The following is an 18,965-nucleotide window of genomic DNA, read 5'->3' as shown; positions in this document are numbered from 1 at the left end:
ACGTCATTTCAATTAAAATTTTTTTTTCATACGTCTAAATGAAACGACGCCGTTTGCTTTAATACCAAATGGTGTCGTTTCAATTATCTGTCGTATACTTATACTTTAGAAAATGACGCCGAACCAACGGTTTGAACCAGGGTCAAACCGCTGTCGAACCGACGTTGGTCAGTTTTGAATAAATTCCACCGTGCACCGACCGGTTCACCACCAGCTCCTAACGCGGCCAATCAGTTTGCATTGGTGGCGATCGGTTTTTCAATTTTCTGTACATCCCTAAAAATAAGTATTGAACCGAATTAAATTCGGTATCGGACCAAACTCACCAGTTTAGTTTGGTCTAATATGATTTACTAGTTTACGAAATTTTTTTTTTTACACCCCTAGTACCCAGTAGGCAAGCAAAGAACCCTGGGGCCAATAAGAGCCCTCCCTCTTGGCCCTTTAGTTGGGCTTGGAAGTCTCTTTCTCCCAAAACCGAGGCTAGCCCACTATATCTCAATGGGATACGGTCCCATAAATTATAATAATCAATCAAATCAAGAGTACACACCCAATTGATCTTGTTAGAGCATTGGCAAATGGCTAGTTGCCAATGCAAGTCTAAATTAAAAGTAAATATGAGAAAACGCAACTGCATTGGCCTGGCTATATCTTTCAAGTTTGAGATTTATGTACAGTATTTGTTAACTCCTCGCCAAGTCTGGCGAGGTACTATTATGGGGCCAACGCATATTTTATTATTTTTCTTTCAGTTAACTCGTTTCCTCGTTTATTCTCTTTCTTCATCCTGAGCCATTCCCTCCCCATTTCCTCTTTCTCTTCTTTTTTTCTCTCAAACCATTTTCTCTTCTTCGACCAGGCATTCCACTTCTCTCCATCAATTTTTTTTATTTCTTCCGGACGAAACCTCCCTATTTCCTTTTCTTTTCTTTCTTCTCCCGAAACTCTCCACTTCTTCGACCTAGGTGAACCCCAGTTCTTTCCATCACATGAATCTCTTCTTCAACCCGCAAGGCCCCTTCTCTCCGTCGATCTTCCACATTGCCGTCGTCATCCATCCCAAACGGTAATCTCTCTTCTCTGTGTGTTCTCCAGAACGCTTTCCTCTCCCTCTTCTCTTTCTATTTTCTCACATTTTCTCTTCATCAAGTGATTGAATCTCCGTGTATTTTTCTTTGCAAGGACCATTGATGTGTTGAACCCCTTTCCTTGCCAGTGAATCGTCGTCTAGAAGGTTGTGCCATTTCGTCCACAAATTTGCCACAATAAAGCTCCAATTTGGGTAAATGATTTGGTATTTGTAATTTATAAATTGGTAGGATTGTGGTTGGACTCATATGAAGGTCTATTTTTTCATTGTTTTTGTGTTGAATGCTATCCAGATGTGTTGAATGCTATCCAGATGTTGGGGGGGCTTGAAGCTTTGTGAGGAAGATAAAATTTTATTGGTTAGGTTTTTTCAAATTAAACTTTGAATGCTAGTTTTTTTCTGGCTAGTAGGAAGTTAAATTTCTGGTTTAAGAAATACAAAGAAAATAATTATTTGGAATAACAAGAAAACGGTTCTAAACTTGGGTACAAGGGTGTTGTAAACTAGTTTTTTTTTTTCATCTTTCCAGCAATATTCGGCAGCCCCAAAAACTGTAACTTGGGTATAAAGAAGTTCTAAAACATTTCTAAAAAATACAGTTCTAAACTTGTAGATCAAGTCCCCACATAGTTTTTTTTTTTTTTTTTCATTTTTCCTGCAATATTCTCATTTTCTCTATGGAAGTTGTAATGTCTATGATGAGCATAATAGGAAGAATTCTCAATTCATTACTCTGTTTCAATATGCCTAAAAGTCAGACTTGAGTTTCTATTTTCACATTTTGAGGCCTAGAGTACTTTGGGGGTATGAATGAACTCTTATATAGGTGAAACTCCCCAATGTTTTTATTCCTCTTGTGTTCTTGAATGATGGCTCGGTACATGTATTGAATCTGGTTTGTGCTCCTAGTCTGTGAAGTTGAGTCTATAGTGGTCTGCTATATTCATTCCATATTCTTGATGGAATGAATATGATGTATTGAAAAGAGATCACCTCATTAACCACACCCAGCTGCTTCTTATACACTCTGTCTTTCACCTTCTCCTTCTCTTTCTTTGAAGTATTTGCTTCAGTTAATGAGCTCCATTCTTTAAGTTGGTTTGCATTTTTTGTATTTCAGAAAACATCAATTCTCTCTCACTGTTGGGCTTTTTATAAGTACCAAAACAACCCCTAGTTGGCTCCGATAAGCCTTCCATGCCAGTTCCTCCATTTCTCATAGAAATTTGGTGCATCAAGAGTTTTTTTTTAGATAAGGTGTAGTAAGAGTCAACACCAAATTGGAGTTTAATTTCACACACAGACACACAGATTCTTTTAATTATTTTACAACCAAAACATATACTCAATTAAAAACAAGTATGCAACACACTAGTGAAAAAATGCAGCTGTATCAACAATTTATGTTTCAACTGCACTGGCTTTGATGCACCACATATACTCAATTAGTCCAGCTGCACTGGGTTTGATGCTATTTATTGCCTATCCCAAAATAAAAAATGAGTTCTGTACTATACTTCTGAGCAATATTGTTGGGTAGAACATATCAACAGACTTATACTTTGATTTAGTGAGATTGTTTTTTTTTCCTCCAATTATTCTGAAAATTTAACATAGATGTTAATGACCATTTTCTCATTTGCTCAAGATTGTTACGAACTGTTATGGTCTGTTATGAATGGTTTTGTATATCAGGCTGCTCATTCATAACAATTTTCTTCTACATTGACTCAGCTAGTTTGAGCTTTGCAGACAAATGTAATATACTACAGAGGTATTTGGCATGCTTTACAAACTATTAGCAAGGAGGAGGGTATTTTGGGTCTATATAAGGGGCTTGGAGCGACACTCTTGGTATGCTTCTGTAGTCAATTCCAAGTGTGTACATGCTAAGTCCTTTGCATGAGTTTGTTGTAGTTTGCTAATTCAATTCTAAAACATAAATTTGCTGTCTTTATATCAGGCCCGATGATTCTACTGTCCTTGTAAGTCTGACTTGTGGAAGTCTTTCAGGAATTGCATCATCAACATTGTTGGGGAGAAGAATGTAATAAATGATCTCTTGGTGTCTGTATTTTATTTACTTTTTCATGGAAATTCTTAGATTTTGAAATGTGAGGCCTTTGTATTATAGGTTGATGTTATGAAATGTTATTATTGATCTTTCTTTCATATGTTATTTCTCCAAAAGGAAATTATTCTAGGAAGCTATGGAGTGTATTTACAAAAGAAAACTTCCATGTCAATAGCACAAAAATTTTAAAACTGATTCTATAGTTGGGAAATAATAATTTTAAGTAAAAATTAAATTATTAATTAAAGAGTGTATTTGTAAAATGTTAAAAAAATAAAAAATTATTATTTAAATATATAATATTATATTATTATTTGGACTTTAAAATAGCTAGTCTAATGTGGGTCACTATCTCCATTAGTTTAGATCTTAGCTAAAAGCTCAAATTCTAGTCAAAATTTAGACTTGGCAATGGCATTGCCAATGCTCTTAGTAGTCAACTCAGATCTAAAGCAGCCATTGCATTCTTGGAGGGGTTATTATATTTGATTTCATTTAAAAAGTGAGTTAAGATAAAAGTTAAAAATTAAATAAAATATTATTTTTATTATTTTAAAATTAAAAAAATAAATTATTTATTATATTTTATATAAAAATTTTAAAATATTATAATGATGAAATGAGATAAGACTCATACATCATCTAAATAGGACTATAGTTCTCAATGTGGCCATCAAGATGCATGACCGTGTCAAGCCACAAGAGTTGAGGCCCGGGAAGAAAGGGAGCCATGGCCCATGGACATATAGGGAAAGAAAGGTAAGCCTACAGTAGCGTGTGTTTTTCTTTCATTTTTTTTAGATACATGATACAAAAAATCTAACTTAGACATCATAAGTATCTACTCAGAAAGTCTGAGGTTCATTCTTTAAGCTTAGGGTAACGAGGTGGCATGAAATTTACATCAACAGTTCCCCTACTAAGGAAGATCAATCTAGAAAGATGAAACAATGGGGCAAGCATAATTCCTTAATATGCTTTACTATATTTGGTAACTTTTCTATCGTGAAGTTCATCCCGTTAATCTATAATTTTTCATACAACCTCAGCACTGATGCAGAAGGTCCCTGCAAACAATATCATCATCACCACTTTACGCAGTTCCTTACATTCTTGCTCATGCACTATTTGGCTTTGTTATCAGTTGATTCGATTATGTTTGGATTCCGAAACCGTGGTAAATGGATACTCAATTTCATAAAATTGCTATTATGTGAACAAGATACAATTAATTTTCTAGAATTTGAACTTGTTTTGGTACCCCTCAACTTCTTTATTAGCCCAATTCCAAATTTTATTAATGTGAAATGTTAAATAGAGAAATGACTCAAATGAGTCTAGATAATTCTCTTTCAACGAAAATTTTGTAATAAATCGTTACAATTTGAGAAATACTTTATATATAATAGAATTTAATAAAAAAAATTATAAATTCACATAATTTGATGTGGTATGTCTTAATATAAAATTTATTTTTGTTATAAAATAAATTTTAACAAAAATAAATTTAAAATGCTAAAATAAATTTATGAAACCCGTTTTTAAATTTAACACATTTTTTAAAATTTAAACTTTTCTCTTGCCATGATCAAAGGTGTCCATGTCACCATGATCATGGACAACTCATGAATTGTCCACGAAAATAACCCGAGTCTCGTATAATCCGAACTTAAACCCACATAATTTGAAAACCGATCTCAATTCCATATCATCAAAGATTGAGATTTTGAGTCGCATTTGTTGTGTTGGTATACAAACTAACTTCAATTTATTTCAAATTAATCATTAATAATATTTACTATATTTTCAACTTTTCATAAAAAAAAAAATTAAATTTGTTTTAACCTACTCCATATATACAATCTCTTTGTAAGAGTAATGTAGGTATAATTTTTAAATAGACAAATTCTGTAACAAATTTTTGTAAAATATAAAATAAATTTCATTAAAAATAATAATTATTTTACATTTTTTTTAAAATAAAATTTATTCAAAACTTATTTATTTAAAAATTATACAAATCATTTCTAATTATGAATCAATTCAAATCATAATTCTAGTATCCAAACGCAACCAAAGCTCCACGCGCGAATATTCTCCGTATAAGTGAACACTCTCCTCTAGTCTCCTATCGGCTCTCCCCCTTTTTTCTCTCTCATACTTCTCGCTTCGGAAATTTGGGCCACAGCAGAAATGCGAGAGGAGGTTATCAGTTCCGGAGGGACCATTGACGCTGCTCCTGCTGCCAGGTTCCATCTTCTCTTTCCTCTCAATCACGATATTGATCTCGAATTCTTGTTTTGTGTTTGCTTTTTTCTTTCTTCTTTGAGTTATGTGAATTGATTGAAGTTAGGGTTTTGAATTAGCTTTGTCGAGACTCGGATTTTTTTGTTGAGTTCGTTTTGGTTGTTTTGTGGAGGGATTGGTGGCTCTAACCGCTGTTTGGTTTCCGGGAAAGTAGATGTGTGGAAGGTGAATTCGATCTCCGAAATTAGAGCTGTAACTGCGCTTAGTAGAATGGGAATCGTGGTTTAGCTTAATCAAATAGATTGGAAAAAGCTAATCGAGTCACCTCTGTGTGTGTGTGTGTGTTTTCATTTTGATAATGTAGTGTTCTCATTTGGACAATCTTACTGGCACTTGAAATTTGCTTTCTGCATTCCACGTGTGTGGCACCCCCTTCCCGTAGGTTTAGCAATGTTAATTAATAACTTAGTAAGGTTATTACATGCAACATATTTCATTTATGTTGATACCACGACATAACAATCCAAAACTAGTTCTGTTTATGAGATCTAAATAAATACATTAATTTCATTTATCATAAGAATATCCAAACGAGATAAAGCAAGTTTAAACAACTGAAAGTAAATAATGTTTTATTAACACGACAACATATCAATCCAAATATTTATGACACTTATTATGACTTGACTGAAACAGGTCTCATCAATCTTGATTGGGCGCACTTGCTCATCCTCATCCTCATTACCTAGGACATTTGAAAACACCAAACAACAAAAATGAGTTGAAGACTCAGTAAATAGTACATCATGCTTAGGGAGTACTTTGAAGATAAAGAACATTCAATTGGAGCACTTAGGGAGTTTTCTTTAATATTAAAACTTTTGTTTTGAATGGAGATAATCTTCAGGATTTGCTTTTAGCCCATTCTAGTTCCTAGCTTGTATTTAGGTGTTTTCTTTTGTATACTTCCCATGTACTTTGGCTATGCCTATTGACTAGTCAATAAAATTTTCTTACAACGTATAAGAAAAAAATAGCACATTATACTTGTATAAAAATAGTATTTTATTTTTTATTTTTTATTTTTTATGATGGGGGGGACTACCTCACGACAAAACCCTCAGGACTCACCCATGAAACCTAAACCCCCAGGGAGACTAGCGCAACAACCCACCGCCATATCCTGTCACTTAAATCACAGTCTGATTCCTGGGGGGAATCGAACCTGTGACATGAGGCTCATGCACACACGTTCGCCCTTACCACTTGGGCTACCCATGGGTGGGTACTAGTACATTATACTCTAAAAACTTGTATATGACATGTTTTTGTTTTCATTCTCTTTAGTGTGCCAATTGTAACCTTGCGGTGCTTCCATCCTTTATATGGTCATGAAGCTATGCATTAGGTTTTTCATGTTTCTCTTCTAAACCTAAGGACTTGCTGTACCTATCCCTTTTGCTCAGCTCTTAAACTAAATATTTTTTTTAATTAGTAACTCAGCTCCTAAACCAAATATTAGGAATGCTTGGTCGAGAAATTCCACCATAGACTCTTTTAATTGCCCCTGGAATACTTTCAGATTTATTTAATTGTTGACTTAATTCCCCAGCCCTTCCCCCACCTGTTTTTACCAAATACTTTCTATTGTATTTTCTGATATTTTATGTAGATGATAATGTCTATTTTCTCAAACAAATGATTAAGAATTTTATCAACCTCAAGTTTATATATACATTTTTTATGAACAAGTTCATTGCTTTATGCGTTATCAGTTCTGCTGGGGCATCCTCACCTGCTGTTCCTACACATGTTGGCAGTATAGATGGTTCCAGTCATGGTCGTGGCTCTAAAGCAGCTTCTTTGTCTTGTGTTGGTTCACAACCACCATTGACTTCCTTGAGCGCAAGTGCTGGTGGTTCAGCTTTTGTATCATCAAGGCCGTCATGTAGACCATGGGAAAGAGGAGATTTATTGAGGCGTTTGGCTACCTTCAAGCCTTCAAATTGGTTGGGGAAGCCTAAGGTTTGAACCTGTTTTGGTCCATCATAGTTTATCCCTAAAGCCATTTGTGATTGATGGATTCAGATATATGAAAATCCCAACGTTAGAGCATTGTAAAATAGAAATATATCACTACATATTGATGCATTATCAAGTGACGATTATTATTGTTATTATTATGAAACTGAATATCTCTAGATATGCCTTTATGAATCTATAAGCAATGACCAGTTATTTTATAACTTGAGAAATTTCCTTACGTAGTTATAATGTAAACTATTTTATAGTCTATACAAAATGCTTTTTCTGGCAGAAGGTTTTCTGCAACGTGCTAAAACTTTATTATAGATCATGGAAAGTGTATACCAGAAAAATGTCAAAACTATTGTTAATTATAAGAGTGTTGGCTGTATTTGTTCTGCCTTTGAATTTCTCATGGCATCCTTTTGGATCAGCTTTTCCAGTTTGTTACTAGAGTGGTGCATCGGGATCTTCCAACAAGAATGCTACCAAGACATATCACTTACATGGTTGAGGCTTAACATATCTTTCAGGATGATTTATAATCTACATAAATTGCTCTTTCCCTAAGCTGCTACACCTTTCATGAGATTACTTAGATTGCTTGGAAATCAATTCAACCTGTGGTTAAGTATGATAGAGGTAGCCTATAGAGGGTGGTGATAGAGACGAGGTATGAAAGTGAGTTAATTGGATGGAAATCTAATGAGCTGTTTGGGAATTATGGGGTTGGGTTACAGAAGAACATTTGAAGAAACTGGAAGGAATTTTACAGGCACATTAAATATGAGGTGGAGGATGGATCATGGAACCAAGATCAAGTTCAAGTATAATGTATTATGTAGTAATCAATCTTTTAAAGTGGCCTTGATGGACCTATTCAACATTGCTAGGGAGGAGGAGGCATCAGTGGCATTCAAGCTATGCATCTCAAATGCCTCCTCGTTGGAAAGTGATGTTTGTTCAAGTGGCACAAGATGAAGAGGTGGATTCCTTTACTTCTATGCTTGGCCATATTCTCTCAGAGTAAGACAGGATGGGGAAGATAGGACGCAATTCAGCATATCAAAGAGATAATGCAGTATTCCCCCACAAAAACAGGACCTTCCCATGGAAGACCATTTGGAGGAGCAAAGCTCCTTGAGATGGCGTTCTTTGCTTGGATGGCCTCATTCTAGAAGATCCTTACTTTGGATAACCTAAGTAAGGACGCATTAAGGTGGTGTATGTGCAAGAGGAATGTAGATCTGTGGATCAGTTTTCACTCCATTATGAGGTAGCTAAAACACTGTAACATCCCGAATTGTGTATAAGAAAGTGGTAAATGAGATCCCACATTGCTTGGGAGGGAGAAGTTCAAGTTTTTTATAATGATTCCAAGGGATTTCAATTGTAACCTTGACTAGGCCTTTTGGAGTATGGATATAAATGTGGCTTGGGCTTTACTTGGACTGTTACAAACACTAAGGCTAGCTCTTATCAATCTCTTTGGCTTGAAGTGGGTGGTGCCTAGACGAGTGGGGGATCTTCTAGCACGTTGGAAAGGATGGCTTGATAAACAACATTGTAACAATTTGTGGAAAATGATCCCGGCCTACTTGATATGGTGCGTTTGGATAGAAAGAAGTAATCGACGTTTGAAAAATATTCAAGGACTACCAAATACATCAAGACCTTCTTTTTAATTAATCTATCATTGGCTGGGAGCCAATTTATATCCCTCTAGTTTAGTTTCCAGGACTTTCTTGCCCTCTTCTCTCTATCTCCCCCCCCCCCCCCCCCAAAACAAACTCCCTCTTCCTCTGCTCCTCCCTCCCTCCCTCCCTCCTTCCTCTAACATTTGGTGTATTTTTTGTATACCCCCATGTACTTTGATTATGCGTTCCTCTTTTTTTGTTTTCAATAAATATTATCTTTTTAAAAAGAGTATAAATCAATACATTGTTTCTTTGGGCAGCTGCAAAGACTATAATGGGCTGAGTTTTCATGGTTTTTCTAATTCTTCATACCAATAGACCAGGATCTGTTTTAGAATTAGAGATTTCAAAACCAAAGTACTTATTTAAAAAAAAAGGATTTCAAAACCAAAGTTTAACACATCCATAGAAATCCCTTCCTGATGGAAGCATTGCTTGCATAAATCAAGCTTTTCCATACCTTTTTCATGAGCCACCATACTTTCTAAGTTTATGGTCTGCACATGCAAAAATTTACATTACTGCCACAAAATGTTTGCTTTCAGATATAGATTCAAGACCACTTTGAGGCATTCTCACTGTTACTTTTATGATTTGTTTCAGGTTATTAGTTCATTGACTTGTGCTCAAAGAGGTTGGATAAACGTGGATGTGGACAAAATTGAATGTGAATCATGTGGTGTATGCCTGAGTTTTACGTTGTTACCATCTTGGACCCCTACTGAAGGTTAGCCAATTCAAGTCAATGGCTTATTCTTCCGCCTTTTTTTAATCTTCTCAGATTATTACCCGACATTGGATGTTTCAAATGATCTTTCAAATGTTCTTTCAAATGTTTCAAAAAACTGTACGGTGGTCTTTCAAATGTTAAACCTAAGGGCAGTGTTGCAAGATACATGGAGAAAGTATATGAAGGGAGGACAAGTAAGAAAGGGACGGTGGGGGAGGGGGAGTAACTTCCTAAAAACTTATGCTGTAGACCTTCATTCATTTGGAAACATGCGCCTTTTATGGAGTTGTGATTTCTCCATGGTAGCTAACTTGCACCACCAAGTAGGATACATGGATCTTTTTTCGTTTGTCTCATTAATGATTTAAGAGCATCCACATCCCATTTCTTATCCTCATCCCTATAATTTAACTCAAAATCACTTTTTCTCAAATTTTTCCCTAAATTTTATTCATCTTTCAAAAACCTCCTACATCCCATTCCCCATCCCTATCTCTATTCTATTAAATAATATTTTTTTATTCTTTTTTATTACTTTTTTCTTTCACTTCTATTTACAAATTTAACTACTCAATATTTTTTCTTATTTTTTGAACTATTACTCTAGTGAATATTTTAAACAAAAATTTAAATTATTTTTTTGTGAATATGAGAATATTTTTTAAATTAATTTTTTTATATTTTCGTAATTAATTAAATTATTTTTAAAACTATAATAAATATGAGTATGAGAGAAAGTGTAGATGATTGGAAAATTATTTATTTGATATATTAGAATAAAATATTGATAAAAATAATTTAGGGAATGAATAGTAAGTCCCCAAATATGGGGACTTACTGTTTAGTCCCTAAACCTTTTCCCTAAAATAGGGATCCGGATGTGGGAGACATTTTAATCAAAACCCCAAAATAAACCCCAAATTATGGGGAATATGGTGCTTTGGGGAACCGGATGGGGATGCTCTAATGCTACCTTGTTTATAGTTTACCTTTTGCTGGAAGTCCTAATTATAATGATATTAAATTCCTATTTCAAGCATATTTATCTTCTTTAGACAAGTTTTACTTAATGAGTCAGTAGCGATTGAATGAGCTGGTCCTTGCTAATATCAAGCTTATTTTCTTCTTTCTTTCATGGTTTAAGTTCAAGATGCTGCTGAAGCATTTGCCAAACAGCTGGATGCTGTGCACAATGTCAGTTGTCCTTGGAGGGGAAATAGCTGCCCAGAGAGCTTGGTGCAGTTTCCTCCAACTTCTCAGTCTGCCCTGATTGGGGGATATAAGGATAGATGCGATGGACTTGTGCAATATCAATCTCTTCCCATTGTGGCTGCGTCTGCCATTGAGACAATGCGGGCCTCTCGGGGCCCACAGGTTACTCGCCTTTTGTCAGAGGAAGTAGATATTAAACCAGAGAGTATACCAGAACTTGAAAGCTCTCGAGATGGGGCATTATGTTTATATTCTCGTGTAAGATATATTTATGTACTTGTTGGTGGCTGGTAATGCTTACCAAGTCATTACTTTTTCCATTTATCTGTGTGCTCATATATTTATAATTTCATCTCTTTCCTTTGGCAGGCCCAGAAGCTTATAAGCCTCTGTGGATGGGAACCTGGATGGCTTTTAAATGTTCAAGACTGTGAAGAGCATTCTGCTCAATCAGCTAGGAACGGATATCCTGCAGGCCCTAATCAGGCCCAGGTCCATCTATTGCAGGATCATGGAACAGGCAAGAAGCCACTGACTGCTGCAGATAAAAAAGAGATGGGGAAGAGTAAAGTGTTGGTTAAGGATTCAAGATGTGAGTTCAGGTCCCCTTTGCTAGATTGTAGCTTATGTGGTGCTACAGTTAGGATATCAGATTTCGTATCAATACCTCGACCTGCACGGCTCACTCCAAACAACATTGATATTCCTGATGCGAGCAAAAAAATGGGATTAACACGCGGAGTAAGTGCGGCCAGTGGAATTAGTGGCTGGGTTGCTGCTGATGATACAGAAAGAGAACATACTGAAGACCGTGATGAAGTTGCAACAACAAGTGATAGGAAAGTGCTGCCAAATACAGATGTTGATTTGAATCTTACAATGGCAGGGGCTTTACCTTTTACTCAGTTGGACAGGACAGCAATGTCGGAAAATATTCTTGATGCAGATATGGGTAGGGACCTCATGATTGGGCAGCCTGCAGGCAGTGAGGTTGGTGACCGTGCAGCTTCATATGAATCACGGGGTCCCAGCTCTCGTAAGCGGAACCTGGAGAAAGGGGGAACTTCAGATTATAGGCCACACCTAAGGATGCAGCAAGCTGATAGTGTTGAAGGCACTGTCATTGATCGTGATGGTGATGAAGTCACAGATGGCCGAGAATATTCAGCTGGGCCTTCAAAACGTGCTCGTGACTCTGATTTATTTGATACATACTGTTCATCATCTCATAGAGATACATCTGGTGCTGGTCCTAGCCATTCAATGGGTTTTGAAGTATACACAGATGGCAATAGGGTTTCTTCATTTCGGCAAGGAAGTGACCAACTTATTGGGATCCAATCAGCTAGGGATTCTACTCGTGCATCATCGGTAATTGCTATGGATACTGGTTTCCATAGTGCAAATGCCGACTCTATGGAAAGTGTTGAAAATTATCCTGGAGATGTTGATGATGTTCATTTCCCCTCTTCTGGTATATATGGCAATCTGGACATGAATGATACATCTGAAATAAATCATAGTAACCAAGCTCAGCAGAGCATTGGTTTCCGGCCAGCTGCTGCCATCCCTGGGGAAATGGGTGTCAGTAGTACAAATGATGGGGAAGAACTTTTCAATGCAGAGACTGTGACTGCTCAAGCCAGGGATGGGTTTAGTTTTGGAATTAGTGGTGGAAGTGTTGGGATGTGTGCTAGTCATGAGGCTGAAATTCATGGGGCTGATGTATCTGTCCATAGAGCGAATAGTGTGGTTGGTGATGTGGAACCAAGAGCAGAAGATGCTGAAAATCAGGGCCAGACTGGGGAATCTGCTCCAGATCCTGGACTAATGGACGAGATTGTCCCTGATGAAATTAATAGGGAAGATCCCCATGGAGATAGCCAGGAAATGTTGTCTCGATCTGTTGGAAGGGCAGATAGCAGCTCAAAAATTTATGGTTCTGCTAAAACCGAATCAGTTGAAAGTGGTGAAAAGATAAGTCAAGGCGACAAGTTAGTACCTGAGAACAATGCCCACCCTTCTCTTTCTTGCAATGCTAACGTGTTTTTTGGTTGTAAAACAACGAAGAAAGAGGTTGCAAAAGCTGGTAATTCTTCTTCTACAAACAATTGCTTGTACCTAGAGTCAGATTATGCGGTTGCAAATGGTATTGGTAAATTATATGGCATTATTGATTTCTTAACTACATTACCACTTTGTAATGTTAGCGGCTTTGCTCATGAAAAATGAGCCAATTATTTAATCTATTTAGATTGATTAGTTATGCATGGACCTTGTGAGGTTTGAGCCCTTTATCTCATCCTTGACCTTTCTTTTACAAGAGGTACCTGATTTGATCATTTGAGCTTAAGGTTGCAAAATGAGTGGGTACTTCATGGAACAAAGTTGACCATTGCTAATTGTAGATCTAAGATACAATGGAATAAAGAAGGTGATGCAGGAAAATTTTATTTTGAGTCGTAGGTCAGTCAACAAATAGCTTGACAATGAAAAATCGAAACCTGAAGTTCATTATAATCATTGGATTGAGGACATACTTTGTAAATTTCTATCCAATGTCGAATTTATTTATTGAAGGTCTCTTTTGGGAGTTATTACCTTAAGAGCTCTACCTTGGACACAAACACACATCTAGGGATACACAACACATACATTTGCTGAGTCACCATTCCAGTTTTACCCTATTTGATTCTATTCTGGGTTGTCATTTTAGTTGTACACTGTTGGATGTGTAATATCCTAGCTCAGAAATAAAAAAGGCTATTGAGCTTGCTATTTAATAACCTGTTTCATAACATGTCTTTACCCGGTTAAACTCCCAGACCTGAGCGAATGCCTATTTACAATGTTATGCACATTTTAAAAAATGATAATTTTGTGCAACTTCCCCCTTGGATTACTTCCAATTAGAAAGTTCATAAATGTGTTGTCATAATTTAAATATTTAAATTTATTTATTTGTGTATTTTTTTCTTACTTTTCTGTTGATGATGCATGAACACCGTGTAAATTTTCAGGGCCTCCAAAAGGAGCAAGCAATTATGAGGAAGCTTTGGAATTTGATCCAATTGTCCATCACAACCAGTTCTGTCCTTGGGTGAATGGAAATGTTGCGGCTGCTGGCTGTACTGCTTCCAGCACTGTCACTGATGCTTTTGCGCTTTGTGGGTGGCAGCTGACTCTCGATGCACTGGATAATTTACCATCACTTGGAAATATTGCAATTCAGAATGTACCGTCTGAATCAGCAGCGTCATTGTATAAGGTTGGTTGAGTTTTTCCCGTCCTATAGATATTAATTTGTATTTCTTTGTTTTCTTTTTAAGCGGCTTGTGTAGTATTCTCCTCTTTTTTTTTTTTTCTTTTTATATATATATATATATATATGTTATGAAATGTATACTGCTAAGCAGAAAAAAAAATGTTTACTGATAAGAAATGAAAGCTATTACTTCTTTTTAAGGTTTCATCAATGCTATGTTTTAGACTTGAATAAATTGGAGGTTAATCACAGGTTCGAATTACTGCTAGTTATTTTAACCTAGCCAGGACTAAATAACTCGAACAGCATGTCTTCTTGTCGCAAATACAGAAGTTCACTCCGCTCAGTCACAGTGTCATATTCAGTCGGCTCCCATTCAAATAATTTGAGATCTTTGTGTTGTAGTTATGCGTTGATTTAAATGTTTTGCTCTTGCAGGATGATCAGCGGACTCGTGATCAAAAGCTTCTTCGACGCCACTCGATGAGCAGAAGTCATGGGCAACATTGAGATTCAATCTGAAGTGATTACCCATGCCCATGGCTCCCTATAAATATGTATCTTTCTCAAGTAATCTTTATTGCCTCTATTTGATGTCGCTGTTTCTTAAGAAGAAATTAATGGTTCTTCCGTGACTATGAGTAAACCAACGATTCTGGACCTAAGTTTTATTTTCGCCATTTACTTAATCAAATGAAATGTTTATTTTTGAGGAACCTAAACCTGATGCAGCTGACGCTATAATTTATAAATAAATAGTTACTTCATTTGGTCTTAGCATTTTGATGTTTTCTTTTAATTATTGCGCTCTCTCTCTCTCTCTCTCTCTCTCTCTCTCTCTCTCTCTCTCGTCTAGAAAATAGGCTTCTCACCTGGGATTTACTTCAAAACTTCGCGAACTTGTTCCTTGTAGTTTTCTGTGTGTCTTTGTGTGTCTTTTTTTTTTTTAAATCTGACAAGTAAAATAAAAAGCGGTTCGGGCGAACTGTACAAGGGATTAGAAAATGGCTAGACATGATACACCCAGTAATATTGTCAAATGGAAACCAAAACGGGTGATGCTCATTCCATGTATAAGAGATATAAATTTTAGCTGATGTTTCCTGATAGAGAAGATAGAAGGCAGCGTGAGGTAACAGGCCTATGTATCCCGATCTTATTCACCCGAACAATCTCTGATATCTAATATCAACCAATCATTTTGAAGCAATCCGACACGTGTCACCGCCACGTGCAAATAAGCTAACCGGATGACATGCAAGATCCCCCCCCCCCCCCCCCCCTTCTTCTCTCTCTCTCTCTCTCTCTCTCACCCACACAAACTCTCTTTCTTGAAGCACCATGCCAGTTGTAGGAGCAACAGCATTGCATTCTTTCCTGTGCTCCTCTCCTCAGAAACCACTATCCCCAGCACTAAGCTGCCACCAATTAAACACCTCCTTAGCAGCAAAACCCAAAACCCCCCTCCAAAAGCATCCACTCTATACGCCAACCCACGCAAATCTCTCCCTCCAGATCAAAGAGAAGATCATATGCCTTGAAATTATGGGTGTTGATTCAGGTAAGGCTCTCTCCCAAAACCCTTCTTTACACACCGCTACCCTTGAATCCATCCACTCCATCATCTCCTTCCTCCAATCCAAAGGCATCCTCCAGAAGGACTTGCCCAGGATCTTTGGCATGTGCCCCAGAATTCTCACCTCTAGCATCAGAACCGATCTTAACCCAGTTTTCACCTTTCTCTCTCAAGACCTTAGAGTCCCAGACCATAGCTTTAGAAGGGTCATCAACAGGTGTCCAAGATTGCTAACTTCTAGTGTTAGAGACCAGCTCAAACCAGCTCTATTTTACCTTCAGAGACTTGGGTTCAAGGACTTGGAGGCATTGGCTTACCAAGATTCAGTCTTGTTGGTTTCTAGTGTAGAGAATACCCTGATTCCCAAGCTCAAGTATTTGGAGAGTTTGGGACTTTCAAGAGATGAGACTGTGGGCATGGTTTTGAGATGCCCATCTCTGTTAACTTTCAGTATCGAGAATAATTATAAGCCCAAGTATGAGTATTTTGCTGAGGTAATGGAGAAGAAGATGGAGGAATTAAAGGAGTTCCCCCAGTATTTTGCTTTCAGTTTGGAGAAGAGGATAAAGCCGAGGCACGCGCAGGTTTTGCAGAGTGGAGTGGAGGTCCCTTTGCCATTAATGCTTAAGAGCACCGATGATGAGTTCGTCGAGTTGATTACACAAGGGGCCGGATGAGTATGGCGGGGGCACCTTTGTCCCCCCTCTTTTTGAGACTGGGAAAGTCTTTACATTTTCACCTTAAATAAAACGATCGATCGAGGGCCAAGAAATTTTTATCAATGTATATTCCGATTTTTTGTTTTACATTGAAGCCACAGCACTATAAATTGTTGCAGAATCTTTTTATATCAAGGGTTAAAAGCGCGTGATTGCAGAAGCTGTAACAAGTTGTCGAGTGTAAATTTGGTTGTTCATTCTATATACATTGAAGAAACAGCACTGTAAATTGTTTTATTTCCTATATTAGAACTTTCATTTTCGTAGGTTTCAGGAACAAAACAGGTTTTATTAATGTTATTTTTGGATGAGAATTCTGGACATTCTTATCATTTCTAGAATGATATAATTCAAATTAATTAAATTTTTTAGTTCAACCCATTATAAATACGAATATATATTAATATATATATCTAAAAGTTACATAAGTTATTTTTTGAGTTTTTTTTACGTATAACTAAAGTCGCGTAAAAATCTACGTATTAATATTGATTTTTTTATATTAAAAATTTAAATTAACACTATCTTTAATAAAATCTATTTTTTAATCAATTACATTAGATTGGTGTACATATTAGTGCGTAATTATACTTACAATTAGATTTTTCTTTCTTTTTATAAGCTAAAAGTCTAGAAGGGTTGGAGGAGGTAACAGGAAGTGGCTTCCCTATTGGGCGTGAGCATAATAGCAACATGCCTACTGGAAATCTAACAAAAGGGATTTACCCAGTCGGAAGTTTCAAACGCTCCCTCAAGTCGAGTTTGACCATAACTTAAGACCTCAATCCCATTAAGAAATTCAATAAATCCTAGGTAGCTCAAACCAATAGTCTAAGATGAATTTATATTCGGATTCAAATTCAGGACCTAGCACATGTTAAATTACTTAGAAGTAACCAAAGGCTACCAAACCACGACCCTTAGTGGTTTAAATATTACAAAGTTAAAAGTAGAGATAATAACTACCATAATTGCATATCTAGTACGGAACTCATTGTGAATAATTCTAATACGGAAATATTATGACATAATTCAGAAATGCACAACCCAGTTAGATATGTTCTTATATTTCATCGCCAGACGAAATGCCTTCGGAATCAAAAAAAAGATTATTGATTGCACAATTGCATAAAGTTGCATCCAATTTCGAATTATTCAATTCGAAAACAAATAAATACAAGATATTATTCATACTACCAAGCAGTCATACACCATAAACTCCACATACTATGCATACCTCTTTTCAAACAAAATCATCAGAATTCACACACACATGGGTGTGTATATATATTTTTTATGGGTAACGAAGAAGATTTATTTATCGAAGTAGATGAAACTCAAGTACATAGTAGACATATATGAGATAAACCTAATTAGAGTTTACAAGCAAAAGAAGAAAATCACGGACATTCAGCCCATTACAAATAATGGCCCCTGCCTATAAGAATAATGACGTAAAAAAGAAAACTTCTAGCTTATCTATTGTTTTCTCGCGGTCTTTAAAACTTCTATCATTTCTCTCTTGTCAAATACATTACATACATATAGGAACCGTTCTCCACATTGTTGCCACTTATGAATTACCTTGGAGGCATCTCAAACTTGCAAGGAAATACACCAATCTAAAAGGCATGATCCATGACAATCCAATTCTCGCAAAAAAATCATCACACATGGACTTGGCCACCTCGTAATGTAAAAGCAAATGATCTACTAATTTGTCATTCTTTTTACACATACAACACTAGTCTAACACCATTACCCGGTGTTTCCGTAAATTATCTATAGTGGGGATCAACACCAATAAAGTTGTCCATTCCAAAAAACAAAAAACTACTTTTGAAGGAGCTTTCATCTACCATATACTCTTCCATGAGAGCATGGTCATTCTAGAGCCCGTTAGAACTTGGTAAAACAATCATATAGTGAATTTACCTTTCTTGGAGGGGCTCCAATTAATCTTATCTATGGTACCCTTGGCCATTCTTATTGAATACAATCCTACATAGAATTCTATGATAGTCTCCAACTCCCTATTTTTGGTTGTCCTTATAAAATCTGCATTCCATTGAGGGGAGCCACTAGAAAAGACCAAAAAATTGGCTATCACTACATGCTTATCTCGGGTGAGTTAAAAAATTGTAGGAAAGGTGTCTTGGAGGCTTCGTTCACCACATCATTTGTCATACCAAAATCTGACATTGGAGCCATTACTTATCACAATATGTTCATGTCTTCGGAAGATCTCTCAATATCTTCTAATGTATTTCAACTAACCTACTCCATATGGGCCGCATACCTCATTCGAGTACCACCCCCCCAAGCCT

At 36.5% G+C, this 18,965-nt stretch overlaps 2 protein-coding genes and 1 long non-coding RNA gene across 3 annotated transcripts; all 3 read left to right on the top strand.

Moving 5' to 3' along the window:
• The first annotated feature begins 655 nt into the window (after nt 1–655).
• LOC122277559 lies at nt 656–3,267 on the top strand. Its single transcript, XR_006229031.1, has 4 exons — nt 656–1,069; nt 1,186–1,285; nt 2,846–2,947; nt 3,057–3,267. It is a non-coding gene; the product is annotated as an uncharacterized LOC122277559 (long non-coding RNA).
• A 1,994-nt stretch (nt 3,268–5,261) lies between these two features.
• Nucleotides 5,262–15,123, top strand: LOC122275449. Its single transcript, XM_043084513.1, has 7 exons — nt 5,262–5,416; nt 7,190–7,439; nt 9,740–9,863; nt 11,011–11,336; nt 11,448–13,167; nt 14,099–14,346; nt 14,782–15,123. Exons 1-7 carry the CDS (start codon nt 5,361–5,363, stop codon nt 14,851–14,853), a joined length of 2,796 nt encoding a protein of 931 aa, XP_042940447.1. The 5' UTR covers nt 5,262–5,360; the 3' UTR covers nt 14,854–15,123.
• Nucleotides 15,124–15,622: 499 nt separating this feature from the next.
• LOC122275450 (transcription termination factor MTEF1, chloroplastic) lies at nt 15,623–16,882 on the top strand. Its single transcript, XM_043084515.1, has one exon. The coding sequence runs from the start codon at nt 15,685–15,687 to the stop codon at nt 16,594–16,596; it is 912 nt and encodes a 303-aa protein (XP_042940449.1). The 5' UTR covers nt 15,623–15,684; the 3' UTR covers nt 16,597–16,882.
• The last annotated feature ends 2,083 nt before the right edge of the window (nt 16,883–18,965 follow it).

The sequence above is a fragment of the Carya illinoinensis genome, chromosome 9 (genome assembly GCF_018687715.1).
Source record: "Carya illinoinensis cultivar Pawnee chromosome 9, C.illinoinensisPawnee_v1, whole genome shotgun sequence".
In the NCBI taxonomy this organism is placed as follows: Eukaryota; Viridiplantae; Streptophyta; class Magnoliopsida; order Fagales; family Juglandaceae; genus Carya; species Carya illinoinensis.
The sequence above is the reverse complement of the archived record's forward strand: the minus strand, read 5'-3'. Positions and strand labels throughout refer to the sequence as shown.

Bases quoted from the DNA above. Each gene is read 5' to 3' on its own strand.
- LOC122275449 (XM_043084513.1), top strand. From the start codon at position 5,361: ATGCGAGAGGAGGTTATCAGTTCCGGAGGGACCATTGACGCTGCTCCT. The intron at 13,168-14,098 runs GTAATTCTTCTT...GTAAATTTTCAG, and splicing joins GAAAGAGGTTGCAAAAGCTG to GGCCTCCAAAAGGAGCAAGC. The intron at 14,347-14,781 runs GTTGGTTGAGTT...TTGCTCTTGCAG, and splicing joins CAGCAGCGTCATTGTATAAG to GATGATCAGCGGACTCGTGA.
- LOC122275450 (XM_043084515.1), top strand. From the start codon at position 15,685: ATGCCAGTTGTAGGAGCAACAGCATTGCATTCTTTCCTGTGCTCCTCT.